The 27,491-nt window shown below is 40.5% G+C and overlaps 4 protein-coding genes across 6 annotated transcripts; 3 read left to right on the top strand and 1 right to left on the bottom strand.

Annotated features, from left to right (window-relative positions):
* The first annotated feature begins 1,633 nt into the window (after positions 1-1,633).
* Positions 1,634-7,979, top strand: stk3 (serine/threonine kinase 3 (STE20 homolog, yeast)). The gene is made up of 11 exons (XM_047604355.1): positions 1,634-1,794; positions 2,605-2,685; positions 2,794-2,922; positions 3,096-3,210; positions 3,482-3,646; positions 3,892-4,059; positions 4,148-4,285; positions 4,398-4,523; positions 4,598-4,796; positions 4,984-5,177; positions 5,363-7,979. The coding sequence occupies exons 1-11, from the start codon at positions 1,772-1,774 to the stop codon at positions 5,519-5,521; spliced, it is 1,497 nt and encodes a 498-aa protein (XP_047460311.1). The 5' UTR covers positions 1,634-1,771; the 3' UTR covers positions 5,522-7,979.
* A 133-nt stretch (positions 7,980-8,112) lies between these two features.
* Positions 8,113-13,328, top strand: rida (reactive intermediate imine deaminase A homolog). Of its 2 annotated transcripts, none has more exons than XM_047604363.1 (6): positions 8,113-8,270; positions 9,058-9,163; positions 9,534-9,588; positions 9,714-9,782; positions 11,655-11,710; positions 13,016-13,328. In XM_047604363.1, exons 1-6 carry the CDS (start codon positions 8,206-8,208, stop codon positions 13,070-13,072), a joined length of 408 nt encoding a protein of 135 aa, XP_047460319.1. In that variant the 5' UTR covers positions 8,113-8,205; the 3' UTR covers positions 13,073-13,328. The 2 variants fall into 2 exon arrangements, with proteins under 2 accessions (XP_047460319.1, XP_047460318.1); XM_047604362.1 differs by lacking the exon at positions 8,113-8,270 and adding an exon at positions 8,395-8,561.
* Positions 13,329-13,394: 66 nt separating this feature from the next.
* si:dkey-284p5.3 (uncharacterized protein LOC557830 homolog) lies at positions 13,395-21,718 on the bottom strand. 2 transcript variants are annotated; one of them, XM_047604367.1, is made up of 5 exons: positions 21,676-21,718; positions 20,367-20,463; positions 17,441-17,674; positions 14,037-14,090; positions 13,395-13,950 (listed from the first exon to the last, which is right to left on the bottom strand). In XM_047604367.1, exons 2-5 carry the CDS (start codon positions 20,455-20,457, stop codon positions 13,937-13,939), a joined length of 393 nt encoding a protein of 130 aa, XP_047460323.1. In that variant the 5' UTR covers positions 20,458-20,463; positions 21,676-21,718; the 3' UTR covers positions 13,395-13,936. The 2 variants fall into 2 exon arrangements, with proteins under 2 accessions (XP_047460323.1, XP_047460322.1); XM_047604366.1 differs by lacking the exon at positions 21,676-21,718 and having other exon boundaries at positions 20,367-20,731.
* On the top strand, positions 21,708-24,584 carry rpl30 (ribosomal protein L30). Its single transcript, XM_047604368.1, has 5 exons — positions 21,708-21,818; positions 21,933-21,981; positions 22,388-22,533; positions 23,086-23,216; positions 24,484-24,584. The coding sequence occupies exons 2-5, from the start codon at positions 21,961-21,963 to the stop codon at positions 24,534-24,536; spliced, it is 351 nt and encodes a 116-aa protein (XP_047460324.1). The 5' UTR covers positions 21,708-21,818; positions 21,933-21,960; the 3' UTR covers positions 24,537-24,584.
* The last annotated feature ends 2,907 nt before the right edge of the window (positions 24,585-27,491 follow it).

Raw genomic sequence — 27,491 nt, 5'->3', positions numbered from 1 at the left:
TTGAAAACAACTAAATAAGACATCTCTGACAGGTCTAATTTTCTCTTAATAGGTTTGTTAACACTAAGAGGAGAATAATTTACAAAAAAATAATAGAGGCTTTTTAAGAGGTCTCAAACCAAACGCTGATAATGATTAAACAAAAACTATGAAAACAGTCAAGGCAACTTAAAATTGTATTTTTAATAACCCTCAAACCCCTACACATCAGTCTTCACTTGAGCAACAACAACAAAAAGCAATGTTTACGGTTGACATGCCAATGAATAATACACTCTGAAGCCAGTCCTTGAGCTGTATTTATTTACATGGTCATACACTACAAAAATAGAAAACAACAATAATAAGCAAAACTGGTGCTGTCCTCTTCTTCATCGCGCATCAAAAACAACCACTGGAATAAGAGAGTCAAGGAAATGCAAAGACCAATCTAAACATTTCATTTAAAATAACATGGCTTCAATATGATGACTGCTAAAAGGATACATCTCTTTGTTCTCTTCTTGTACATGATCCTGTACCCACACTCTCTGCATCTGATGGGATCACGGGCCTTGATTTCATTTTCAGTGTGACATTCTGCAAATAAAAACAGAAATTTGATATCAAATAATTTACAGCAGCCTGAGTTATAAAAATACTTCATCCAATGTATACAACTTGGGCTCCAGTCATTAAATTACTCTGGGAACAAATATTTGGATGAACTAATTATTGTTTTAGTGTCTGAAAGTAGCTAAAAACATACAAGTAGCTTTCAGATGTTGTTCCTAGTTAATTATTATATTATAACATGTCTATCTATCTATCTATCTATCTATCTATCTATCTATCTATCTATCTATCTAAATATTAACAATAACAGTACTTCTGATGGACACGCTCTAGTATAACAATTGTTAGCTTCCTATTTTAAAGTGCAACGTAAGAGAAACAAGGTATAATAGAAGAAAGTAGCATTAGATTATCCCTGGACAAATCGTTAGCTTTAGAGGTAAATCAGGTAAAATATTAACACAAATAACAGAAACCAGAATACCTCCACATATGTAGATCATGGGCTGCTGCTTGGGCGGCTGTACATCTTTTTGTGCATCCATTTTGATTCTACAGAGAAAGGAAGAGAACATAATCGTTTCTGTATCGTTACAGCATGCTAACAGAAACAGCATGGTGCCGCCGACAGGGTTAGCTTAAACGAACACAACCTCTAAGTTTAGTGAACAACACGTATATTGAAATGATCTCTAAATGCATTATGAATGCACTGAAATTGAAGTACACAAAGGAAATAGCTACTACGAGGAATCTCACCGTTTTCACACAGTAACTATTAGCTGTTTACCTCTCTTTTCATATTCCACACGGCTTCCTGTCTGCACATGCGCAGTGTCGCCGTTCACCTCGCAACAAAGAGGGTTGTGATTGGTCAGAAGATACGTTGGCATAATTTTGCCAAACAACTTTGGGAATGTGAGCACATAAATTGGGATTTATGTAAGAATTTTGGTGGTTTATTTGCGTCAGATTATTATTGTTTTCGGTGTTTCTATGAACATACTGCAAGTACTTTTATTTTCTGCTTGACTTCCTCTCCAACAGAGGGCGCTGTGGTGCCACTGTAAACCTCAAACTGACCACCCTCAGCTGGCCCTCCACTAGTTTTGACAACAACGACTCTGTCGACAATGTTCACGTCTTGACTATTGCTTCCAGAAATACTATATATTACTATTAGTTTGTTGTGTTTATATTTTTGAACGCGTGTACCATGGAGCCATCCGCGCCCAAGAGGTTTGTGATTGTCTGACTGCTTTAAAACCCTTTGCCAGCTAGCTAAAAAGCTAACTAAGGCGGTAGCTGTTGTCCACCTAGCTGATGCTAAGCTAACTATCAGTTCGCCCCATCGGTCTTCTCTCAAACTTTCCACTCAGTTAAAGGTTTTATAAATTACCCCTGAGTGACAAACCTACTGTTTAACCCTCAAACGGACTGCTGGTCTGTCATTTGTTGAGAGGCTGTTATTAACGTGGTTGGAGCCTTGTACTGAAAAATTTCATCTACGTTTTATTCGGGCGTAAAACAGAAAGTAATGAATTAACGTTGGGTGTGAACCAAAGCAGCACTTTGTTCAGAAAATAGCGAGTACTACTTTTTGAGTTGCTGGTTTTATTAGACCAACAGTCTTGACCATCATATCTCTTCACTTTAAACACAATTTATACCTAGATACTTTACAGTTTTGGTTGATAGTTTAGTTATCTAATCAAGTATACGACACTTGGGGCAGTAAATCTATTTTAGTTTAATTGGCCGATATAAAAGTATGTTGTGACAACTGGAAAAAAACTAATTATTTCCGCCTACCTGCCTATTATCTACAGTTCTGATTTATTATGTAAAGAAAAGCACCTACAGTCAAACCTCACACATAATCTGGGTCCAGAAACACTAAAATCCCAACCCAGACATTTTGTGACAGACTACATTACACCAGCTATTCATTTATTTATTTAAAGAAGTTTGGTTTCTGATGGTCTAGTGTTCTGGTTTGATTTCCCTACTTTATACTGCCACTACAGTTGATTCATTGAACTTTTACAGTAAGCTGAAAAAGCTGAGTGAAGACAGTTTGACCAAACAACCAGAGGAAGTGTTTGATGTTCTCGAGAAACTCGGTGAAGGGTAAGTGGTTTTATAACAACTGACTCTTATGTAATGAATTTGTTTACTGCTAACAAATGCACTCTTGATATATGTTGACTTTGACTTGTGTGTGTGTGTGTCTTTAAGTTCCTATGGAAGTGTTTTCAAAGCCATTCATAAGGAGTCGGGCCAGGTGGTGGCCATCAAGCAGGTTCCTGTGGAGTCAGATCTGCAGGAAATCATCAAGGAGATTTCTATCATGCAACAGTGTGACAGGTGAGATGTGCAAACATGTTTGATTTAGCTTTACAGCAAGTGTATAATTACCTTGAGAGCCTCTAGAGTTCTCGGATGTGTAGATTTGTTGGCTCTTTTCTCACTTCTGCTCTTTTTGTTGAAATGAAACTTGTCTTTTGATAACGGCTCCGTTTTGTGTTGTTTGTCTCTAGCCCGTACGTAGTGAAATACTATGGCAGCTACTTCAAGAACACAGACCTGTGGATCGTCATGGAGTACTGCGGGGCTGGTTCTGTCTCTGACATTATCAGACTGCGAAACAAGACGGTGTGTGCTTACACAGAGTTGACCAACACAGTTGACCTTTCATATTGTTCATCATCAGTGTGGAGAAAAACCACAAAGTATAAAGTTAGACACTGACGTATAAAGTTAGACACTGACGCATAAAGAGGAACAATATAAATACCTTGCCTTTGATTTAAGTCTACAAAACAGTTTATAATTAAAACCTACTTTAAAGTACGATAATTAATACTATCCTGTGTTGCAATCTTTTATTCCTATGTTTTTTGTTTTTTTTTTTGTCCCACCTCAGCTGACTGAAGATGAGATTGCCACGATCCTGAAGTCGACACTGAAAGGTCTTGAATATCTTCACTTCATGAGGAAGATACATCGGGACATCAAAGCAGGAAACATCCTTCTCAACACTGAGGGACACGCTAAACTGGCAGACTTTGGAGTTGCTGGACAACTAACGGTAAAATTTTACCAACAATGGACCGAACAAAAACCAGCCGAAGTGATCATCAGCATTATATTATTTGTATTGTCAAATGGTTGCTTAGCTTGATTCTGTCATGCACGAAAAGCACCGGACTTAAAGTGTAGTACTTGTGAAAGTGAAAATCCAAAGACGCAGCTTCCACCTGAAACACATGATCTTTCACTGATGTCATGGATCCATATCAAGCAATTTAAAAAAAAGTTCTTTTCCCATTGAAGGACACCATGGCAAAGAGAAACACTGTGATCGGTACTCCGTTCTGGATGGCCCCAGAGGTGATCCAGGAGATCGGTTACAACTGCGTGGCTGACATCTGGTCCCTGGGCATCACATCCATAGAGATGGCAGAGGGCAAACCCCCCTATGCCGACATTCATCCAATGAGAGTGAGTGGTTTTTAAATAGCAATAATTAGTCCTTTTATTTCGTTGTGGTAATCCACCTTACTCTTTGCTAACTCGCCATTCTCCACAGGCTATCTTTATGATCCCCACCAACCCTCCTCCAACATTCAGAAAGCCAGAGCTTTGGACAGACGAGTTCACAGACTTTGTTAAGAAGTGTTTGGTCAAGAACCCAGAGCAGAGAGCTACTGCCACACAGCTCCTACAGGTTGGAGAAACAAGGATATATACACACGTGATCATCAAGATTTGCAACTAAATAAATGCAACTTTTTTGACAACATTGTCATTGTCGTTGTTTTGCTCTTGTGAACATCTAGCACCCATTCATCAGCCAAGCAAAGCCAGTCACAATCCTGAGAGACCTGATTACTGAAGCCATGGAGATGAAGGCCAAGAGGCAGCAGGAGCAGCAGAAGGAGCTGGAGGAGGAGGAAGACAACTCTGTACGTGTGCTGACATACTCTTAATAAAACAAATAAATGTAATGTCACGTGTCTGACGGCCTCGTGTCATCTAGGAGGAAGAGACCGAAGTGGACTCTCATACGATGGTGAAGTCGGGCCCAGAAGGGGCTGGGACCATGCGGGCTACTAGCACCATGAGCGACGGGGCACAGACCATGATCGAGCACAGCAGCACTATGCTTGAGTCGGACCTGGGCACAATGGTCATCAACAGTGATGATGAAGAGGAGGAAGATCAGGGATCAATGAGAAGTGAGGGACTGTGCACAGTGATAAAAACTGAAAGAAAATACCCTAAAATCCTGAATACTTGGTTCAACCTGCTGTTTAACTGACAGTTTGCCTCCAAAATAATGTTTAAATAATAGCAAGCACAGTTTTTAGGATTTCTTTCCATTGCGTTGACCCCAATAACTTAGAGCCTCTTCCTCCTCCACAGGACACGCCACCCCGCAGCAGCCCATACGTCCATCCTTCATGGATTACTTTGACAAGCAGGACTCCAACAAGGCAGCCCAGCAGCAGGAGAACTACAACCACAACCAGCCACAGGAGCAGCCCGGCTACCACATCCAGTCCAAGAACGTCTTCCCTGACAACTGGAAGGTGCCTCAGGACGGAGACTTTGACTTCGTGAGTGTTTTCCGTGACTCTGTGATCATACTGCTGGAACGAATAGTGTCATTCATGGTGGAAATCTCTGACATGAAAATACACCAGTGGTAAAAATATAGCAAAACACAGGCAGCTCTAAGTGTTACTCACATCAGACACCAGGTGTGACTCATCTCTTTCCAACTGTCTTTGTTTCCTCCCAGTTGAAGAACCTGGACTTTGAGGAGCTGCAGTTGCGTCTGACGGCCTTAGATCCCATGATGGAGCGGGAGATCGAGGAGCTCAGGCAGCGTTACACCGCCAAACGGCAGCCCATCCTGGATGCGATGGACGCCAAGAAGAGACGGCAACAGAACTTCTGAGCGCTCCTCCTCTCCTCCTCCTTCCTTTCCCAACTGTAACCATTACCACAAAGCTCATACCCCAGTGACTCTGGGTAACTAAGATGACCTAATTCCTCTCATCGGACGCCCTCCACGGTTCTGACTGACTGCGAACTGGCCTCTGAATGAAGTTAGATGCTGTTGCTTTCAACACGAACGACGCTCAGGGCGCCGGCCAAGCCAACAAACCGAGGCCAGTATACATCACTAAAATAGCTTCCTGTTTTCTCCATGAAATTGCTGTCACGTTATGCAAAGAACCCTCGGGAAATCCACATCAGCACATAAACAACCCTTCGGCAGTAGCAGCAGCATGAGGAGTGGGGTCAGTGACGTGGTCTTCTTTTTTTACCCTCTCAGAATTTTTACTTTCAGTGTAAATATAATACAGAGCCTAGTTTGAAAATACCTGCAACAAAAGCTGTGGAGGTTCATCCATGACCAAAGACAATCAAGATGATGTTGATGATGATGTTGATGATGAAGTGGAGAATGCCTTAAAAAATATTTGAAACCTGGTTTTCAAAATAAGCAATGTAATAAAAACAACCAAGTAATTGGATGGTTGAATCCGTCGTCTCGCTTGGAGACGAGACGGAAGTGAACCAGTGAAAGCTGCAAATGTTTGTCAGCACAAGCAGGAAATCGTGTGGATGGCGAAGAACGGATCACGCATGTTTTCAACCCGTTTGTGGACCAGAAAATGATCTCTCTTATTTAACTTGTTTTCAGGGTATTATGTTTTGGGCTTAGTTATACATCCACTGTCTATAGTGACGGGCGCGATGCATCTTAGTGCCTCATGTTAACACTCTGACCCAGCTCCAGTCCGGTCTCTAACAACAGAGCCCTCACTCAACAGATTGAAACACTGTTTTTGATTTAATAGAAGAGACGGCACAGAAATGTGTTCCTAATTAGGAGGGGAAAAAGTACAAGCATTCCTAAATACTGACTTTGATTTTTTAAAATAAACTTGCAGATTTATGTAGAAGTTCTCAATTTTCTCCAACTGACTTCAGTTTTAAGAGACTTTAAAGAACATTTGAGCCAAGTGTGATGCTGTTCTTAACAGAAAGCAGAGGACCACATTAAAACAGGACTCAGTGGAGTAGCTGAGTGGAAGTATCATTACTGACTCATACAGGTAAAAACAGAGCCGCACGTAAGATCGTTTTCTTTTTTGTTATCACATCAAGTTTTCTTTTTTTTTCGCAGTCATGAAAGTGACGTGCCGACATTTAGAGTGAGATGCCAGCAATGAATGAAGATGTACTCTCTGCATTGTTTTTTTTTTTTAATCTGAAAACGACCCAAGTCTTATATCTTGTTAAAGTCACTTTAACTGCGGAGGGCGCGGTACATATTCATACACAAATGCTAAAGATAACCTTGCAGCAATTGTCAAGTATCACACAGTTTTCCTCATCAGGGAGAGCTGGCACGTTTCCTGTTGAACTGTAAAATGTCTCACATACAGCACATAAGAACCAACATAATCAAAATTTTATTCCTATAATCACATTTTTCTCCACTGTCAAACATTTTTCCTACCAGTAATATATAAACATGTCACTTCATAATACAAGCTGTTTTCTGTTCCCATCAGCAGTTTATTTCGTGCTAATCGTGACCCTTTGAATGAATTGAATTAAATGTACGTACAATATGTCTGCAGGTTGCTGTTACAATGTTTGGCTATTGATGCATATGAAGTGTCTCACTGTCACATCTCGGGGCCAAACTTAGCGGACATGAATCCAAATTTCAATCAGTAGTAACCACCAGATTGTAAATCATTATATCTGTTTGTTTGTTTTCTTCTGTCTTGGTCTATTTTTCTACTTGAAGGAGGAACCTTTTTTAACGTGATCACCTGCAACTGAATTAAAACTGCAGATCATTGGCAACTTACTACACACAAGCATTCAAACTTTTATTTATTAAAGCGTGTTCTTTTTCTTTTTGTGATTTAAATAAGATGGCTAATTCTGGCTGTTACTGTTTCCACTCCAGGTCAAAGAAATGTGATTTCTCTGTGTTTAGACTATGCATGTTTATCATTACGTTTGCTATGTAGTGGAATGCTCTTGTAGTAACTGCACAGGAAAGAGTACTGTTAATACAGAAGATGCTTTATTTTTAATTATGCTTCGAATAAAATCAATTTCTCTGTACAATTAACAAAACGAAAGTCCTGTTTTAAAATTTGAAATGGTTCATAATCGGCCATATCATGTACAGTTCTCTGAAATCACGTTTTGCTATATCTCTATGATTCTCTCCGTCTTTATTGTTCTTTCCATATAATGACTTAAGGGTGTAGAGTGGAATGTAAGCATTTATGTTTGAACCACTTAATTTATTATGTTTTGTTTGGAATACTTTAAAAAGTTTGAAACCGTGCAAGAAATAATAAAAGTATAGTTAACCCGGAGTGCAGTGGCCTGGATTTTATTTTACACCTGTTGTACCGTAATTCCTCCAATACGAGCGCAATTAGCTCGCTTTTCCGCGACATTTCCTCACTCCAAAATTACGTGCGGCTCTTGTTGACTATACATTACGGTAACTTTTACGAGTGCAACTGTTCCCGATATTCCACAACTTGTTGCACAACCTCTTCATTCATTTATTACCAGCGCACCTGAAATCAGGGAAACATGTCTGCCCTCGGTAGGAGGATCGTTAACACCACAGCAGCCCCTGCTGCCATCGGCCCATACAGGTACGACAAATATACCAACACACAGCAACACGTGGGCTGCAGGAGCTAAAATGTTTGCGTGAATCAAATCGTATTTGCTCAGGGGCGTGACTTAGTGTTCAATGAACTCACCTGCTTGACTCTACCCCGTAAAAAAAAAAAAAAAAGAAAGTGCCAAAGTTTAACGGAGCAGAGCAGAAATCTGTAAAACGGACAGGCAGACAGGGAGCATCAGGATTTGACAACTATGGCAACTATCCGTCGACAAATCACTTACACACCAAAAGCTCCTGTCAGACAGGGAATATACAGGTAAGAATATAATAAATATGTCGTTGAAAATGTAATGATTGGACTTCAAGGAGCCTTATTAAAAAAATATCAAAATTTTGATTTATAATATCTTTACATTAACAAAAAAAGAAGAAGAAGTGATATTTAATATGAAATAACTTGTCACAAAGCTATTTTGTTGTTTAGTTTAGTCTGCAGACAAACTGAGGGGTGTTCCTGCTCTGGCCAATTGGCTGTCAGCAGGAGGGGTTTGTGTTTGAATGGACTCTTCTCTAGTTTGTGTCAGATTTTTGTAGACATTAAATATCATTATTCACTTTTTATGTGGCCACGAGTGTCTAACCACTGACGGACAGATAATAATGAAAGGTGCTGGAAACAGTGTGAGAAAGTATCAAACAGGATTCTTCACTCTAGTACTGCCATGTAAGGACTAAATCTGTTGCTGTCATGCAGTTGGTGGAAGTTTCCAGGTCTAAGTAGCGTATATGTGTGTCCTGTGTGTCGTCCTCAGCCAGGCGGTGGTTGTGGACCGAACCATGTACATCTCTGGTCAGCTGGGGCTGGACGTGGCCTCCGGGAAGCTGGTAGATGGAGGAGTGCAGGCCCAAGCCAAACAGGTGACAGCTGACCACATTTGAGTCCGTTTTGTTCAATGATTCCCAGAGAAATAACTCGCATACAACATATAAGTGTGAGGAAAAGTTTAGTGCCATGTGCTGGCTCAGAAATTTAATTCCTATTTTAACATCTGTTTATATTTTAATAAGAAGACAGGTATCCTTTAATTTTTTATTTTAATTGTCTGGAGTTATTTAAGTACCATTGTGTGTTACTATAATGATCACTTAAAACGAAATCTAAAATTTTCAGAGATGACTGAAGGTAACCATAAGCATTTAAAAAATATATATATATACATATAATAAAAATGAATTAAGGCCTCATCCACATAAATAAATAAATGATTACATGTTTAATCTCTCTCAGGCTCTTATCAACATGGGGGAGATCCTTAAATCTGCTGGTTGTGACTATAGCAACGGTGAGATCTCACTTCTGCTATCACACATTTCCTTTACTCCGCTTCTTCTCGTACTTTTCACACGTTCTTTTTTTAACATTGAACACAAACTCTCTTACTCTCAACAAATTGCCTTTTCGTTTCAGTGGTGAAGACGACTGTGCTGCTGGCAGATATAAACGACTTCAACAGCGTCAACGAGGTCTACAAGACGTGTGAGTCGATACTTTATTGTTTATGGTGGTATGGACATTAATCGGTGTCACATTAAAACACCAATCAGCAGGAGGCCTGACTCACTATCAGCAACATACTGTGCTGTCAAATATGAGCCTTAGAAGTCTTTTACCAAAACGAGAATTAATCCGCCCCTGAAAGTAGTCCCCAACACACGCACAATTTGCTCCTGTCTGAGAGAGGAAATTAGGAATGAAACCTTAACATTTGTGGCCAGCTTTGAAAAATTATCACAGCTGGCTTTACATGTACAGTAAAGATCAGGATAGTGAACTAACACTACACAGCCTTTATCCCATGCTGTAAAGGAATATAACAGACATTAATTTGGCCTCAACTTGTTCTGATAAAATGTAGCCGCTCCTCTCATATTTTAAATATACGAAGCAGCCACACGGGGGCAGCTTTAACCCGAGGCTGCCAGAGCTGCAGTCATGTCAGTGGCCTCCACACAAACAACTGTTGTTGTTGTGATCCAGCCTTTTAGATTTTAGCTGAGTGACAGGGTTCATAATTGTGTCTCCCATGGTATCAGTTGTGTAGCCAGCTGAAGTATCCTTGAGCAAGGCACTTAGTGAAAAAAAAAACAAAGCATGCATTGGTTTAATTCGTTTTTTGTGATATAACAATTAGATTGAATTACATCAATTAAAATAAAAAAAATCCTATTATGCTCACATTTAATTAATATGACCAATGTTCACACAATTAAGACATGGATGGAAGACAGATAATACATAAATATCCAGCACCACATATATTAAAGGGTTTTAATAGAGCTCTCCAGACCTGTGAGGCCGCGAGGAGAAGCAGAGCCTCATATTTCACTGACATCCCTCAGAAAATGAGCGCCTCCGGGTTTAGCCGTCACCTGAAAGCGAGGCTCACTCAGCTCCTCCTCTGTTGTGCGGATGCACCACCCTCCTCGCTCCCTCGACCGGGCATTTCCTCCTGGATCACAACACCTGGGTGTAATGGAATCTGCGGAGTCCAGCGAGTTGTAAAGAGACACCGCTGTGCAGGCACGCAGGTGAAACCCAACCTGCAGCAGCGGGCGTTGACTCGGGCGCTCGTAAGCCTCGACTCCCAGCTCCCTCACGTCTGCTCCACTCAACCCTAAACCGCAGGCAGGGAACTTTCCCTGACCCTGACAAGGAGAAGGGGAGGACATGTGTTCAGTGTGATGCAATGTGGTGTAGATTTGAGTAAATCACAGGTAAAAAGTACATTTTTCCATTCTGTCTGGTGAAAACCTTTGAAAAATAAGGAGAGTTTATCTAGAGTTTATCCACTGCAGATGCAGGAACTTCAAACCTCATCACTGAAGAACTTTATTTTAACCGCACCATTAAGTACTTATCAATAAATAAATATTTAATACATTACACTACAAAAGAAGTGAGACTATGTAGTAAAATGCAGACATAATAAATTTAAAGATAAAACAGGCTTTAGTTTAATAAACCCTCAATAATGTCTCCCTAAAGTTCCATTATAGTGTATTTTAAATCAATTATTACCTGTTTATATTGTGGCAATAAAAGCTCAATTTGCTTTTTGACAGTATAACGTTAATACATTTTCTAATAAGGCATAATAATACAGGTTTCCGGCCTCTGCTGCTATCTGCTCACTGTTTTTATCACTTAGCCTTAATAAATGCGTTATATATTTGCTCATTTGGTCACATTTAGTCATTTTCTTTTTATTTGTATTATTAGAAAGTCAAATATTCCATTCAAACAGAAGTGTCCATAGATGGATGAAGAGATTTAACTACAGCTTGCCAATACGCTTCTTTGACAATGCAAATGTAATGAAAATTATCTTTTTGTTTTTACTTTCTGCAGTTTTCAGTAAAAATTTCCCTGCAAGAGCCGCCTATCAAGTTGCCGCTCTGCCCAGAGTAAGTACAACCAGCACATCTGATTTACTGTGTGCGCATCGATACCCAGGGGCTGATGGAAAATATTTGTAGCTAGGTGCATGCTCATTCATCCGTGGCGAGTGTTTTCAGACAACAATACGTGGCCGTTGTCACTGCTGGTTTTGGTGTAAAATAGTTTCGGTGAACCTTTCAATGCTTAAATACCACAACAGATGGCAAGTCGCTGTGGTTTAAACATTATTTTTAGATCAGAGTTAGATGAATAGTTTGGCTTCAGTTAAGTCATGAATTGATGTAAACTTGTTGTTATTCCTACAGAATATTATCAGCATTTTAAGTTGGTGTCAGACAGATTTTTCTAACAGGGAACTGAAGCCATTATATCGATCTATGCTCACCAGACTCCAAAGACAAAAATTAGATTATTATCTCACAGATCACTAGGGTTGCCGGTCCACCGCCGCCTAGATCGGTTCATTTGTCTGTGTCATTGTTTGACTTTGGTGTGTTAACGCTTAAGTTTGGATCTAAGTTAGCTCAATAAAACACCCAAGTCATGCAGTGATAGACCTGCAACCCCCAGGTTCTGTGAGATAAAGTAAAGCTTTTATAAAGGGAGTCTGGTGGCTCTGAGGAGAGGAATATAGTGGCTTCACTGCCCTGTGGGAAAAAGCCTGTCAGACACTAAGGTAAAGCATTTATAATTTTTTGAATATGAAGTGAAGTAGAAATTGACTGTTTAAGGAGGGGCTAGTGTAAGTGGCTTAAATAGCTGCTGAGCCTTTCCACTGTGTACAGTGGAGCTCTTGTCTCTAGTTCTCCAAAGTGCAGCGTTCAGCCCACATTGACTCAAACAACCCCACTTCACTAAAGGTTAGGGTGAGTGTTAGCAGTGTGCGAATGGCACATAATGGTTTCGTTTAGTCCAAATCTCTAGGAAATTAATACAAATGTAACATACTCTCAAGCATAGGTCTTCAACAGGGGGTCCGCAACCCCTAGGAGGACCATAGAGGTCCTGCAGGGGGGTGGCAACCAACGGACCTGTTTATTATTTGATTAACTTAATAATGAATGCAAAATGATAATAATAATGTATATTTATAAATAGCACTAGCACCACGTTTAATATAGAACACATATAGTAGGTAGGGGGCCCCTACTTAATCTCGCCATCAGTTTGGGGATCCTAGGCCTGAAAACGTGTAAGACTCCTACTCATGAGTGATGGAATCATGACTCGATCATGTCTTGTAATATCTTCGTACCTACGTTTCTTCTGTCCCTGTGTCCTCAATGTCTCTCTGCCCACTTCTTTTTCAGGGTGGACTGGTGGAGATTGAGGCCGTCGCTGTTCTCGGTCCTCTCTCTGACTCCTGACTATCCGGCCACATCGGAAACAAGTTGTAGCCAAACCGTCTCGTTAAACCATCCAAACCGTTATCTCCTGACTTTTGTTGCAGATGGACCATTTTCAAACCTTTAGATTTGCCTTTCACAATAAATCTCTGCTTGGAAATCTGGCAAACTGTACATGAACTAAAGCATAAAAAGTTACTCATTTTCTGTTTGTTTGTTTGTTTGTTTTTTCACATAAACTGACACATATGCAATAAAAATGTAGTAAAACCTCAAAGTGGTCATTTATCCTTAAATTACCACATTTGCATCAATTGTACGTTAACTTATAAAAGACAAGACATGTGGTGTTAGATTTTTCAGGCGGCCGTTTTATTTATTTTTCTGACAGGTCATGGCTTATGTTACAGATTCCAGGTTTATTCCAGTCTCACACATGCTCATCTATCAGGTGGAAAGTGCTAAATACACTTTTACTGGAGCAGTTTCATTCCAGACATGATCCTAAAATCAAAGCCAGCTACTCTCCCCCATCCCAAAAACAATAGAATTGCACAAGTCAAAGGTACTTTGGCTTTCATAGAATTACAGTTTGGTAGAAAAGAGTGAAGTCTTAGGTTCAAGTTATGTGTCATGCTATTATAAATTTCTACACAAATAATAAATAGAAATTTCAGTTGATTCAGATGATCGTGAAGCACTATAGATCTCTGTCTATGTACAGTTAAAGCCATCAAGAAGGAAATAGGCACAGCGGTGACTGAGGACCCTGACTCAAAATGGTCATCACAGGGTCTGCATCTTGGCAACAAGGTGATGTCTCCCATACACACACACATACATACATTTACTCATGCAGACAGACAAAGTCGTTCATGTTGCACCTCACTCGCTGGGGGCTGGAAGCACAAAGAGGGAAATCGTGTTAGGATATTTGTTTGTGGATTGCGTGACATGATGAGGAAACTACATCGACGCCGCTCACCTGGTGCCTCCTCTGTTTTGGGCTCTGTGTCAGCCGCTGTGGCCTCTTCATTTGCTGTTTAGAGAGAGAGACAAGAAAAATTGTGGATTTGAACAATGATCACGTTTAACGTCATAAGACCAGAGCTTTTGTTTGTTTTTATTGCATCGGGTATTTGGGATTAATGGGACCCAAGAAGTATAAAAACTAAGCATCACCTTTGGACAGGAAGTTGGAAAACATTATGTCCTCACATGTGGGCATGAGGATTATTTTACTGTATATAACAATAAATCAGCTGTAAAATGTGATGAGGTTTTGTGCCTTGTCCACTTTTGTTACATGATTGTGGAAGAATGAATCCACTGAATCCTTTCATGTTTTTACAGCAACTAGCATCTAGTTATGAGGATAAAAGATAAATGAAACTGAAAAAGCTGCTTTTTACCAAGGGCCCACCTACTGTTAAGGTGGTTGAAATGCTGGTATTTCCCACTCACACGCTACTGGGGTACGGCATTATGTGGGCCTTGGCACAAGGGATTGTAACATCTTCCCCTGTGTAATAATGAATGCCACAAACCTGAAACTTAACGTCCCCATATGAGGACGCAGGGTCTCAGGAGGTTGTATTCACCTGGTGGTCGACGGGGTTAGGAAAACGCAACAAACCACGGATTTTCGATGCATACATGTGTCCCTGTGTGTTGGCTCTCTACTGATCTAGTTTGTGTTCACTTTCCAAAACTAAAATTATATTTAAAACATTCAACAGACATAATGCACTGTCACCCCAATCAATCAGTTTTAATCAATTCACTCGAGGTCAACTCCAGTAGCAAGGCTTAAAGTTATGCAGAGTTGAGACAGTGCCTGCTTTAAGAGACCGATGGGTGCCATCCCGGGGTGTTAGCTGTCTGCCCAGGTGTCACTTGCCCAGCCTCGGTTCCACTCCGGCTTCACCTCTTTGCCCGGTTTTGACAGAGCCAAGAGTTATTCTGTGCCAAGATGGCAACAGCCAGCGCCATCCACTCTGAGCTTCAAAGCCACTTGGCACAAATAATGTGGATGATGTCCATGACGTGTGAGCCTCAGCATTGGGCATGCTACGGCGGTGAACACAAAGAGCCTGGTAGTAAGTATGGGTTGTAAACATTGTCTTTAAATGTATTTGCACATATGAAGTGGGTATTAATTCAAGGTTTTGATCAAGCTCACAATACATAAACAAGAAAAATGCCTATAACACCATTCAATCTAGTTATCCAGGTCAGGGTTTGTAGGTAGCAAAGCCTTTTCGCCTCTCATCCAAAAGCTACTTCAGTGTGATGGAAATGTCTGTGTAGGTTCTCAATTATCCAGATCACGATAATCCAAAAGACATTTTAAAAAAAAAGGGAACTGAACTTCTTTGAAGATGTTTCACCGCTTATCCGAGTAGCTTCTTCAGTCCTAAGAGACTGGTGGGAGGTTGAGGTTTAAATAGGGAACTCTGTGGGTAAAACCCATCAGAAACTTCATGAACTACAAATTGGTTCCCACTAATTGCCGTTAAAAGATGGATACTTACCAGTGTGGATGAGTTCCTAGACTTTTTTAAACTCTTGTGACCTAGTTGACCAGGGGTTAACTCCTTGACAACCTTGGCAACACCCAATGACCCAGCAAGAGGTTAGCAGGCCTGGGACTACCAATTTTTTTGATTGGTTAAGAAGCCTTTTAGATGAGAGGGTACACATCTTCAGAATAATACTGATGTGTGAAATCTCAATAACAACAGTCACTTGTTCCATTTGCAGTCTTCACTCAGAGACTTGTGACGCCGATCCTACAGTCGGCCAGTAGCCGCCTCACAAGGGGATGCGCCGCTCTGTCCACTCAGCTTATGTGACACTCGATCCCGTCCATCCATTGGCTGTGAAATGAAGGCTCAGCGTTCGGCGTCAGTGGAAGCCCTATATGTGTCGCCGTGCTCTGGTTTCTTTGCGGACTCAGATTGCACCTTAATGAAGCCGCAGGGTTTTGAACACACAGCATGCGGAACATCCAAACAGGGCTGGGGTCACGCTTGAACCGGGGACAAGTCAGGTTGGACACCAAAGGAGGTCAAGATCAAGTAAAGACACAGGATGGACCGATGACAACCTATATTGTGACTAAGTTTTAACCGTATTCTTAACAGGGAAAAAGAAAAGGAGCTAGTGTAATGACAGGAGTTTAAAAGTTATGGTCAAACTATGCGAGAAACAGCTCAGAATAAATGATCAGGGAAGAAATTACATCTAATATGGCAATGGTTTGCTACTGTGTCCCTTCTCCCTAATGGCCTAGATTGCATACACTTTGCATTTGACAAATGAGGAGCTGGACTCACTCATTTGCATCATGAAGCACTAAATGAAGTGATAACAGTGAATGCAATGTGTCATGCACACCCCTGTGGAGCACTTCCATGTACAGATAATCATGCAGAGGGAAGTGTGCAGAGAGATTACCGCTGTGCAGACCGGTAGTCACTCTGAAGTGCTCTCTTGAATTTATAATTCGGCATATTCCCCTGATAATAAAGGTCTGGGAGAGGCAGCATGTTTCCCCCAGAGACAACAAATGCCTCTTGCTTTGTTTCCAGGCTTAAACCTACATAATATGCGGCATCCAGTGGCTTTCAAACATTTCAGTTCACTCTTAAAAGACATGCGAGGATCCTGGTTGGAAATGATAAGTGGCAGCTGCTAGGATACCCGACACCTGCTTCGTTGGCAAGACAAAACTACAAAGTCAAATTCGACACCCTCGACAAACAATGATTATTGGTCAACGGGCTGTTCATGCACGAGTTTGCAGCATCGCCGCCCGGCCACCAGGAAGTACACGTCGTAGCTAAGTTTTTAGATGGCGCTCAGCCAATCAAACCTTAATTTAAAGCCTTTTCTGGTGCGATATGGAGGCTGATCCTGTGATGCTGACTAAATAATTAGAGGTGTGACCGGGAAACGCATTCCTGCGGCCACCCCGGTGTGTTCATTAAAAGCCAAAGTCATGTCTGTGTGTTGTTGGATACCACCTAGTTACTGTTATTGCAGAGGGACTGGGGAGGAAAAGGACAGGAGGGACATTATGTACTTGGGTGCTGTGGCATCCCGAATTACTGCTCAGGTTATTGTTGGTCATTGGTACAAAGTGTCCCCTTCTCGTAATGAGGCTGATGGATTTTGTGACTATTGTGGTGACCAGTTGAACAGGCTGTGATCTCTACAGCTAATTTCCCTAATTTGGAGAACTCTGTGATTAACAGGTGGGTGTCTTCATGGGTCACTATGGCCTATATCACAGGTCAGGCATTGCCTAGCCTCAGGTCTACTAACATTCCATCTCCTTGGAAAAATTGGCATTATCTTGTATTTGTTATTTTTATTCCCACCTACCTGGAGCTTCAGCATTGCTGTCCGCTGCTGGCGTTTCTGCAGGTGGGCCGTCAGCAGCAGCAGGCTTGGGCTCCTCCGCTGCTGGCGGATTTGCCGAGTTGGTGTCTGCAGCTGTCGCAGCGACAGCAGATTCATTGTCAGGCTTAGCATCGCCGCCTTCAGCAGGCGCAGCGGGTGTCTGGTCGGGAATAGTTTCACTGTCTTCTGCTACTTTTCCATTCTCATTGGCCAACCCTGTTAGAAAACACAGGTACCGTCACTCACTCTATGGTCATTAAAAAGTTTTGCTTATGCTTAATAATTTACCGCACATTTAACTTTTTTTTTTTAATAACATATATGTGTCAATAATAGTCCACTATATTACGTTATTTTACAATATAGCTGTTTCACATGATTCAAATGTGACACAATGTGGGTCAAGAGCCAGTATTGACATTATTTAATTGCCTTTGCCATTTTCTATTTCGCTCCATGAAAGTTGAAGATCAGGGCAACACAGCATTTTACTCACTATTTTGTAACCATAGATTTACCCAAGAAAACACACACGGACACAAGACTTTCCTCACTTAAATGACAGATGATTTGGGGATGCCTGTTGTGCAGTTGGGTTTACCTTGTTTTAGTTGTCTACACACTGGTTACATAGTTGACTTATCCAAAACAAGAGAGAAAAGTTAATCTGTGACCAGACTGCATTGCTAACATTATGGTTGCCATGCAACGCTGACTGACGAATTCAAATGTATCATGTGATTTTATACCTTACGAGTTAAATGCGTTAATTATTTGAGAGAACGGACCAAAATTAGGTGACTTACACTACATTCTCTGATCGCTGGATATTTCAAAACTGACCTTTTCACCAAAAAGCAGATGAGCAATAAAAAGCAGAAATATTGATTTATTCCTTCTCCAAATACCTGTAAAACTGTTAAATCGGATCTTACAAGTAATGTAAAATAAAAACAAAAAAAGGCCTCCTCTCGTGTTTAAATGCAATCATAAAGAGTTATAAAGTGTTAATATTAATGTGGGTGTTAATGATGTGGGTGTTAATAATGAACAGCAATGGCCTAGGACAGCACAGTTCACAGCTCTGTGAACAGGTTGTTGCATGTCTAGCAATCCTGAGTATCACTTCCTTGTAGAGTTCTTTGTAGAGTGATTTGCATACTCATTTTGCATGGATCATAGAAGTCCCGATCAACTATCAATGTTCTTCAAGCACAAAGAATAACCAAATGTCACAAAATGCCATAAAATAACACAACGTTTAAAACTGTCACTAGAGGTGAAGAAGACTTATTTTCAAAATTCACTTTGCATGATTTTTGTCAGCACTTAACAAATGTGTCCTGGCAGACGCACTCGCTGACTGCATCAACGAGCTTCAAAAATATTACTCCAATGTAAATCCATTTTGTGATTTTGATACCGATGACGTGCGTCGAACTAAGACCGGCGCATTTCGAGCGTGAAGTGTTGCCCTTCTTCTGTCTTGCGAGTGACAAGTGGCATCAAGTTAATGAAAATAAGCTGCATGCAAAACTTAGAAGACATCCTGTGAAATTTCCATCTGACCTCTAAGAAGACATCATCCAGCTGAGAAAACAGAAAAAGGAGCCCAGGTATCTGTTGTCATCAACAGCAACGTTTTTGTTTGTCTGTTCTGAGACGTTCTCTTTTTGCTTGTCACCTCTATAAGAAGGTCAGAGGTCATAGTGAGCTAAAAATGACCATTTTAGCCCTTTATTCCCCTTTTCACTCTAAAGTTTATGTATTTCAGTGTACTGATTTATGTGAGCATGACTCCCAAGCAGGTCTGCAAGGAGTGGAAAGGCAGAATGACTTCTTCTCAGCAGGGGTCCCACTTAATAAATCTTTTACCAATCTCTTACTCATTCTTTGGCCGGCGTCAAATACTGCTAAAGCTGCAATACAACAAACTAACATTTGCTCAAACAGACCAGATTTTGTTCAAAGCTGCCTTCACACTGTCAAATGCAAATGCATGATCCAGTGCTGGTGTTTAACCTCCACCCCATTTGCACCACAGCAGAGCCACAGCTGACCCACTACGGCAAAAAAAAAAAAAAAAAAAAAAAAAGAGTGTCCAAAGTGGCTTCTCTGTTTCCTACTGAAACCGTAGACTGTCACTGAATCTGTTTTCATGCCACTGTCTCTCTCAGGGAGGACAGAGCCAGAAACCACTGTTAAATAATGACAATAAACTTTCTCATCCCGTCACTGTGGAGCTCTGGCTCATTAGAGATAAAGACAGAGGATACTGTGCTCCGGGAGCTATTTGCATTTGGACTGTGCCACTCTTATCAAAACAGTATCATCAAATGGACTATGCAAGTCTATGTGGAGACAGCAGTGAACTCCCGAGGTGACACCATTTCCACCTTCCTAAACTAAGGCTATTTATAGTGTACCTTTGAATAAAATATCTCTTAGAGAAATGTTTGATCAGTACATTGGAGACACCGAGTGGGGCTACAGATAGAAATAATTTGAAAAATATAAACGTCGTTATACATGCACATAAAACCTTTTTTTTCCTTTTTCTTTTTTTTTTAGTCTATGTAGATTCACAGTCATCCAGGCCATGGTAAATCTAAGATACAAAACAAACCTAAAACAAAGGTACCTGAACCTGTAGTTTAGTTTGTTGTTTTTGTAGTTTGTTTGTTTGTTTTTCTGTGGTTGGTCCTGAAACTCATATAACTGTTAACTGTCTGTTAACAACCAGACACTCACCTGTTGCTGCAAATAAAATAAAATAAATACACTCACTTGGTACTTTCTTTTGTAAATTCGTGTATGGATTTTTTTTTAAAGATAGCATTATTTTTAGTTATGTGAACATATCTCTTGTTGTACACCGTACTTGAACATATCTCTTTGTTTGCCTCACCTGTGGTGCTGGCTCCGTTGCTCTCCTCGGGCTTAGCACTGGGTCGAGTCGTATCTACCGCTGAAGTTTGAGAACTGGTGGAGCATCCCATCCTGCCCTGTGCGCACAGAGGACTGGATGAGTTGAGAGTTAACAGGTGAGGGCAGGCTGCGGCTGCAATGATGACGTCGCAGCATATAAATCGCCTCTAAACGGAGAAATGCAAAAGCCCCGGAGCAGAGCCAAAGACACTGGCCGGTCGTTAAATTCCTCTACTCCCGCGCGTAATTGCGCATTGCGTTACTTCCTCCTGTGAATGGGTTCAGGTCCTTGTGTGCCGACGGCAGCTTGGACACGCAGGTGAAATGTGGTCTTTTGTTGTGTACTGTAACTTAGGCTGTTTCCATGAGACTGGCGCAGGGGCAAAAAATACATTATTCAGCCAGTCTGCAGCGTCCACCTCTTAGGGCGGGGAAAGCGAAAAAGCTCCATGCTCTGGTTATTAGCCTGCTGCCGGCGTGCCTTTGAGCAAAGACCCGCGGGGAAAATACAAAATCTCCCCAGTGACCGATGAGGCACCTTAATGAGATCTGTGACTTATAAAAATAACTATTACTCTGAGACCTGCTTTCATTCTTCCACTCTCGTATATTACAGTATATTAAAAGTGGGTTAAGGCTTTCCAAAGTAAAATACCAAAATATGTATGTAATATATGTAATATCTCTAAATCAGTATAGTTCAAATCAAATCAGTAGACTAACTCATATACAGTAACCTCAGGCTCCACTTAACCTCAAACACCATTGAACCTTCACTAGCAATGTGATATGTAGAGTAATAGGAACACCTAATACAGTGACACTAAAAATGTAAAATGCCCTGTGATTTTTATAAACCCTCTAAATACAGCCAGGAGGAGGCACATAAGTCAGTTGTTCTCTCATAACATTTGAGTTACAATATCCTTCAAAATAAATTACATACCTTGAATTTAATTTTAATCAAGATTAGACTTAGTTGGTAAATTTAATTTGCCGACACCGCACAGTGTTATAAATGTTGAAACATTACAACTGGAACATTAAAATATTCGTACACCATTATGCACAACTTAACAGATATAGTCTACAATAAATTAGGCTATTACTGCATCCTCATGTGTCCGATGACTTTCGGAAAGCTATATTTTTACTAGTTATTAAGTATTTTTAAATTGTTACATGCTATGTCTACATCTAGCCTGTTGAAAAATAGTTTAATATCGAGAGATTACTCGTTTTGAATTATGAAAATTAACGAAATAATTTTAAATTAAACGCTTCCTTACATTTTGATGGGATTTCGGTCACTGACTTCGGTCAACATCTCTTTCCTGCGCAGAACTCTACTGCGCAGCCTTGCCGACAGATAGCAGCGCAATGCACGCTGGGACTTCCTTTCTCTCCGAGGCCATATTTGAGTTCACTCACAGTAAGAACCGCTCCGAGTTTTCCGAATAAAACGTACAATTTTCTAAAGTTTTCGACATTTTATCACCATTCACGTCTTAACGACAGTTTCCTCCTCCTATCCTTGTGCCCGCAGGTTGGCCGGTCCGGACTAAACTATAAACATGGTGGCCGCAAAGAAAACGGTGAGTGGCGTTGACTCCCTGGGCCGTGGTGCACGCGCTGCCGCTGCTGCTTCACGTGGAGACGTGTTTCTGTCAGGGCCTGTGGCTAGCTAGCTTGCCATGTAAAACTTAGACTTAATTCTCGCCGAATTATCGCTGTTGTCAATATTTAAAGTCACGTACATGTGATGTCTACGCCGTGTTGCCCAAGCATCAGTTTTCCGATGTTAGCTGACGTCTGTAACCGGAATACGCCGGCAGAGAAGCTAAAGCTAAGTAGCTCAACTTGGCAACAGAAAAATTAATAGCATGGAGACATTTCAGTGAATTTCAAGTTATTAAATGCGTCAACATTAATGCAAATTAGTTTTTTTCCCTATGTAGCCCGTGTTCTGTCATTGACTTCGTGTATTTTATGTTTGCTCAGAAAAAGTCCATGGAGTCTATCAACTCCCGACTCCAGCTGGTGATGAAGAGTGGAAAGTACGTCCTGGGCTACAAGCAATCCCAGAAGATGATCCGTCAGGGAAAGGCCAAGCTGGTTATCCTGGCCAACAACTGCCCAGCTCTCAGGTATATTTAGATGACACTACACCCTAAATCTGTAAAAATGTGGGGTTTTTTGGGATGGAAATATAGCAGATGTGTTATGCAATAAGGTTGACATTTAGTGGGAAATAATGGGATGTAGAAGTAGATTTGCTTAGTTGTAACACCAGTACGTTTTCTTGACTGATTTCTGTAGTTTTATTTGGTTGGTTGAAAATGGAGTGATAAGCCCAGTAATGATACAGAGTTGGGTGCCATCATCAATAGTAATAACACTGTATGGATGTTGTACTAACCTTACAGTAACACTAAAGTACACTTGCATACATTTTATAACTTGAGTAAACAGTGTAATACTACTTGTGTGGCTATGTGTTGTTCTAGATTGAAATTCAGTTTACTTTTGCATTTTGCAACATGCAAGTATTCAAATTGAAATTTTGTGAAGTGAGTAGAGATTTGTTTTGGCTTTACGAGGGTGTGACTTTTAATTTGTATCATGTCTTACTTTGTACATACCACATTTTTCCTTGATACTTGCTGCTTTGACTGAGATTTTGACTTTTTCCCGTGTAGGAAGTCTGAGATTGAGTACTACGCTATGTTGGCCAAGACTGGTGTCCACCACTACAGCGGGAACAACATTGAGCTTGGTACAGCTTGTGGTAAATACTACAGGGTGTGCACACTGGCGATCATTGACCCTGGTGAGTACCGATGCTTCTGTTTTGTGCCGAACATCAGATATTAAAGATTAAAATCAAATTTTATAATCTTTGACATGAACAAAATAAGCAAGCTGAGCATCACCAATGACGGTCTCAAAAATGTTACTCAGATGGCCAATATTTTATTTGTTATATATAAACAACTCCTGAACTTGAGAGGAGAAGCTTAAATATGATGGTCTTGGTGTCTTTCCATGATATTCTTCATTCTCTTTACAATCTAGCTAACTTGCCTGAGCTGGCAATTAGGAACAAAATTGATCTAATACTAGTAAAACATTATCATCTGTTTTATGACATAGGCAAAGACTCCTGTTATTACCAAAATTTCTTACTTTGTAGAGAATAATGCATGAAATTCATTACCATCAATCTGTAGGCGACGCTGTATAATTCACTCGTCTTCTGTGGACCCAGTTGTGGCTGAATCGCTCCAAAATTACAACTTGTTGCGTAGAGTAGTTAAAGCAGAGTAAAGTGAAGGTGAGCAGCTCGAGATTAAGGCGGAGATGTAAGTGGAGAAGGAAGCTGGAACTAATTTGAATATTCATTGATGTGCAGAGATAGGGAAATTCACTAAAATGTGAGCATCCAGCAGCTACTGACATGTTCAGATTCTCCAGCCACACTGTACACAGTCTTTGAGTTTGAAATCTGCTGACCCTCTTAGTTGGTACCACGTTCTCATCCTGATACAAATTTATAAAGACAAATGTCCAGACACTATTTTCATACGTGATGATGAACAGAGATGACTTGAGTGTTGGACTTGAGCAATGCCAGGACAGCAACTACAGGCCTATGATTTGGTTTTTAGAGCCAATTCTGATGTAATTATGCTAAGGATATAATCTTTGATGGATTAATAGGATGATTCTGAAACAAGTGCGTGCCCATTGCTGCCTGTTAGCCATGCTGATTTATGGATATATTAGCATGGAGGGACTGAAGCCAGAGTCCTTGACAGAACTGAAGCCCAGCCAACATAAATTTTCAGTGATTCATAATGGACATTTACAACTAGAACTACATTACTTCAAATCTTTAAAAGTATTTTAAGTCTTGGTTTCATCAGCGCAAATGTTTGCACCTGTTAGATGAGCTCATCAATAATTTCCTAGGTGAATGATGGTCAGAGCGCCTATAAAACGTTACCAACTGAGCCTTCAACCTACTGAAAGTAGGTAGTAGTATTTGAAGTATCACTGGGTTTGTTTACTGACTCTGTTCATCTTTACCTCTCCAGGCGATTCTGACATCATCAGGAGCATGCCGGATCAGCAGCAGCAGCCTCAGTAAAGCTGTTTCCCCACCCCGTTGTTATAAATAAAGTTGGAGTTAACAGAACAAAACTGTTGTCATTCAATTTATGGTCCAGACTCTACTTATGCGTTTATATCAGAATGATGCAACTGATGATGGAGCATGTTTTTTTTTGTCCTTACATAAACCTAGGGATTTATTCTAGCTGACTGCAGCTTGTTGATGAGTAAAGATGCGTTTAAGAGGCATTAAAGGCTTTACGTTTCCGTTGTCCCACTCATATACTGACCAACATTGTAGTCGACTAGAAAGCTATACTCTAAAGTCAGTGTACATGAAAATCAAGTTTCCTTTTAAAAAAAAAAAAAAATGTTAATCATGTGAGATTGAATTACATGTCCCTTCTAGTCACATGATGGTTCATTTGAATTGTCTTGTGATGGAAATGAGAGGCAGCTCACTGATTTGTCTTATAAATAGAAGTAGTCCAGGAGAATGTTTTGTGCAGAAGTCAGATTTAGGCTGGCTACGCAGGATTGAGATCATTTATTTAGCAGTGAATCAGTAATGATGCTCTGGGTCAGAGCTTCATCTACAAGTGGTCAAAATAATATTATTGTGGTGCTTTAAATGTGATTGACACATGACGATCTAAGAGGTCATTAAGCTCAGCATAAGTTCAATCAGGACGTCATTACTCTCTTCTCTAATCAGCTGATTATGTGAATTTCCACCTGAATCGTTTAGATCTTGCCGTCAAACTTAAAACATGTTCTCCTCTGCTGTTGTTTTTCACTGAAAAGCTGCTGACACGCAGTTTTCTGAGACACCAAAACACACACAGACCGCTCACCAGACTCTAATATTTTAAAAATAATACTGAAAAATTATGTTTTTTATAACTAACTAATTACCCGGTTAAAAATTCTTCCTCCAGAGATCTTGAATCTCTAGATCTGCTATTTTTATTTTTTATTTCTTGACTGAAACCTCTTTTGTAGCCAATTGGATGAGGATTTGGGTCCTAAACTGAGTTAACCACGCCCACTTCCCAATTACTGACCAATCACAGAATAGTTGCCAGCCACCACATGATCGTCCTGTCTGGTTGATGATGTGTTGAGAGCAGCTCGGAGAATTCTCAAACGGAGGACTTCACTTTGTTCTCACGGCCCTAGGTACGAGAACAAACTTCTCTCGACAAATGTGTTCTTGTTCTTGAGGTGAGGAGCCAGAACAAAGTTTGTTGTGGCCAGGTTCTTTGTACTTTCTGGGAGACTCAAGTGCTGGATTCCAGGAAAAAGAAAAAAGAAAAAACAAAACAAAGCGGATATTGAAAGTGCTTGTGGTTCATTTGGAAAAAAGGGAAATGTGAGTTTCTTGTGAAGTATGAATTACCTGGCCAGGTATGTTCTCACAGCCCTAGAAGAAAGGACAAATTTGTCACTTCTTGTCGGTAACAGGCTTAATAAAATGACCCATCTGAGTGCATTACGGCAAATGTGAGCTGAAGTGATGGAAGAGATATATTAGAAGAAAAAAAAATGGAAAGATGGTTGCAGTGCAACACATGCGGTGCCTTAAAAACTGCAGAACAGGCCCTGAAGCCTGAAGTTAGAATCGAAGTTTAGCAGGTTGTGATTTTATAAACTAATGCTACATATTTGATTCTTTTAGTTGCATGTTTGCTCTCCTATCAGGGCCGACGTGAACTGTCCGTCATCCATCAGTGGTGCTTTGACCCACTTTCTTCCACATCCCTAAGCCATTTTCTCGATTTTCCAATTAAATCAAATGAAATCATCCCCGCTGATCCGGGTCACGTGCGGCAGATGCCTCGCACGCAGAGAGGACACTGTCCAAAGAGGCCAATGAACATACATAACCAACAATCTGCACCATAAATGGAAACAAAGTTTCCTGAGGACGAGGCATGCAACTACTCAAGTTTCTTGTCTGGGGGATTTTTACAGTTTTTTTATTTAGTTCCATGTCCATGAACATTTACTAGAGGCAAGACCTCTCTTAGTGTGTCTGTTATTTGTCTGCTGGACAATTTTAGAGGGGGATTTGAACAGGATCCAGCTCATACAAAAAAATAAATAAATAAAATAAAAATCTGCTGAAAGATTAAAAAAAAAACATCCATTCTGGCTCTTTCAAAATCTCTTTGGAGGCTGATGCCACTGCACATGTCAGAAAGAAAAGACACTGAATGATGTGACCCACATGTTTTCCTGTCCTGTCCCAGTGAGAGAAAGTAGGTGAGCGTGTCTGTCTGTCTGTCTGTCTGTCTGTCTGTTTGTCTGTCTGTCTGTTTGTCTGGTCAGACTCGGGGTAATGCCAGCCTCCATTTTGAAGCAGGCGGGTAAGTCCTTACTGATCTTTTAGCTTTTTTTTTTTTTTTTTTGACAGTCACAACCTCTTAACTAGATATTGGAGATCAATACGAAACTCTCCTAAGATGCGTCTCAAGTCCGAAGAAATCTTCAGCAACAAACTTGTTCTTTATTGAATGAATTCAATGAATCCGCCTAAAATATTTTAGAGTGGGATGTTTCCTCCCCTCCACTTAAAGTGCAGTTGTTGTTGGTCATTAAAGTAATAATTCCAAGTAGTGTCATTGCTATGTGGTGGGGGTGTCTGCTCCAGTCTAGATGGGTGCTACATGTTTAAGTAAGCAGGACATTGTCACAACATGATCAGTTATTTACTTCTCCAGTCAGTGGTTTTAATGTTGTGGCTGATTGGTGCATATTATAGATGGTGTACAAGTACATGCTCTGTCACATTTATCTATTTGTGTAGATACTTGTTGGACATGTTAATCGTTCGCTTGTGTGATCAGAGACCTTTAACAACACCGACACATGTCAGTGGTTTTACTGTTGTGGCTGTTTTATATTAATTAAATAGGAACAAAACAAAAAAATTAACTCCTTTCCCTGGGGAAGAAAAGAAAAACAATCCTGGGAGTCATTTTTAGTTAAA

The sequence above is a fragment of the Mugil cephalus genome, chromosome 14, assembly GCF_022458985.1.
Source record: "Mugil cephalus isolate CIBA_MC_2020 chromosome 14, CIBA_Mcephalus_1.1, whole genome shotgun sequence".
Taxonomy (NCBI): Eukaryota; Metazoa; Chordata; class Actinopteri; order Mugiliformes; family Mugilidae; genus Mugil; species Mugil cephalus.
The sequence above is the reverse complement of the archived record's forward strand: the minus strand, read 5'-3'. Positions and strand labels throughout refer to the sequence as shown.

Excerpts from the sequence above, each read along its gene's own strand:
- stk3 (XM_047604355.1), top strand. The coding sequence starts at position 1,772 with ATGGAGCCATCCGCGCCCAAGAG. Across the intron at positions 3,647-3,891 it reads GAGTTGCTGGACAACTAACG|GACACCATGGCAAAGAGAAA; the intron begins GTAAAATTTTAC and ends TTCCCATTGAAG. Across the intron at positions 4,060-4,147 it reads CCGACATTCATCCAATGAGA|GCTATCTTTATGATCCCCAC; the intron begins GTGAGTGGTTTT and ends CATTCTCCACAG.
- rida (XM_047604363.1), top strand. The coding sequence starts at position 8,206 with ATGTCTGCCCTCGGTAGGAGGATCGTTAACACCACAGCAGCCCCTGCT. Across the intron at positions 8,271-9,057 it reads GCTGCCATCGGCCCATACAG|CCAGGCGGTGGTTGTGGACC; the intron begins GTACGACAAATA and ends TGTCGTCCTCAG. Across the intron at positions 9,589-9,713 it reads TGGTTGTGACTATAGCAACG|TGGTGAAGACGACTGTGCTG; the intron begins GTGAGATCTCAC and ends TTTTCGTTTCAG.
- si:dkey-284p5.3 (XM_047604367.1), bottom strand. The coding sequence starts at position 20,457 with ATGGGATGCTCCACCAGTTCTCAAACTTCAGCGGTAGATACGACTCGA. Across the intron at positions 17,675-20,366 it reads CAACGGAGCCAGCACCACAG|GGTTGGCCAATGAGAATGGA; the intron begins GTGAGGCAAACA and ends GTTTTCTAACAG. Across the intron at positions 14,091-17,440 it reads CAGCAATGCTGAAGCTCCAG|CAAATGAAGAGGCCACAGCG; the intron begins GTAGGTGGGAAT and ends CTCTCTAAACAG.
- rpl30 (XM_047604368.1), top strand. The coding sequence starts at position 21,961 with ATGGTGGCCGCAAAGAAAACG. Across the intron at positions 22,534-23,085 it reads AACAACTGCCCAGCTCTCAG|GAAGTCTGAGATTGAGTACT; the intron begins GTATATTTAGAT and ends TTTCCCGTGTAG. Across the intron at positions 23,217-24,483 it reads ACTGGCGATCATTGACCCTG|GCGATTCTGACATCATCAGG; the intron begins GTGAGTACCGAT and ends TTACCTCTCCAG.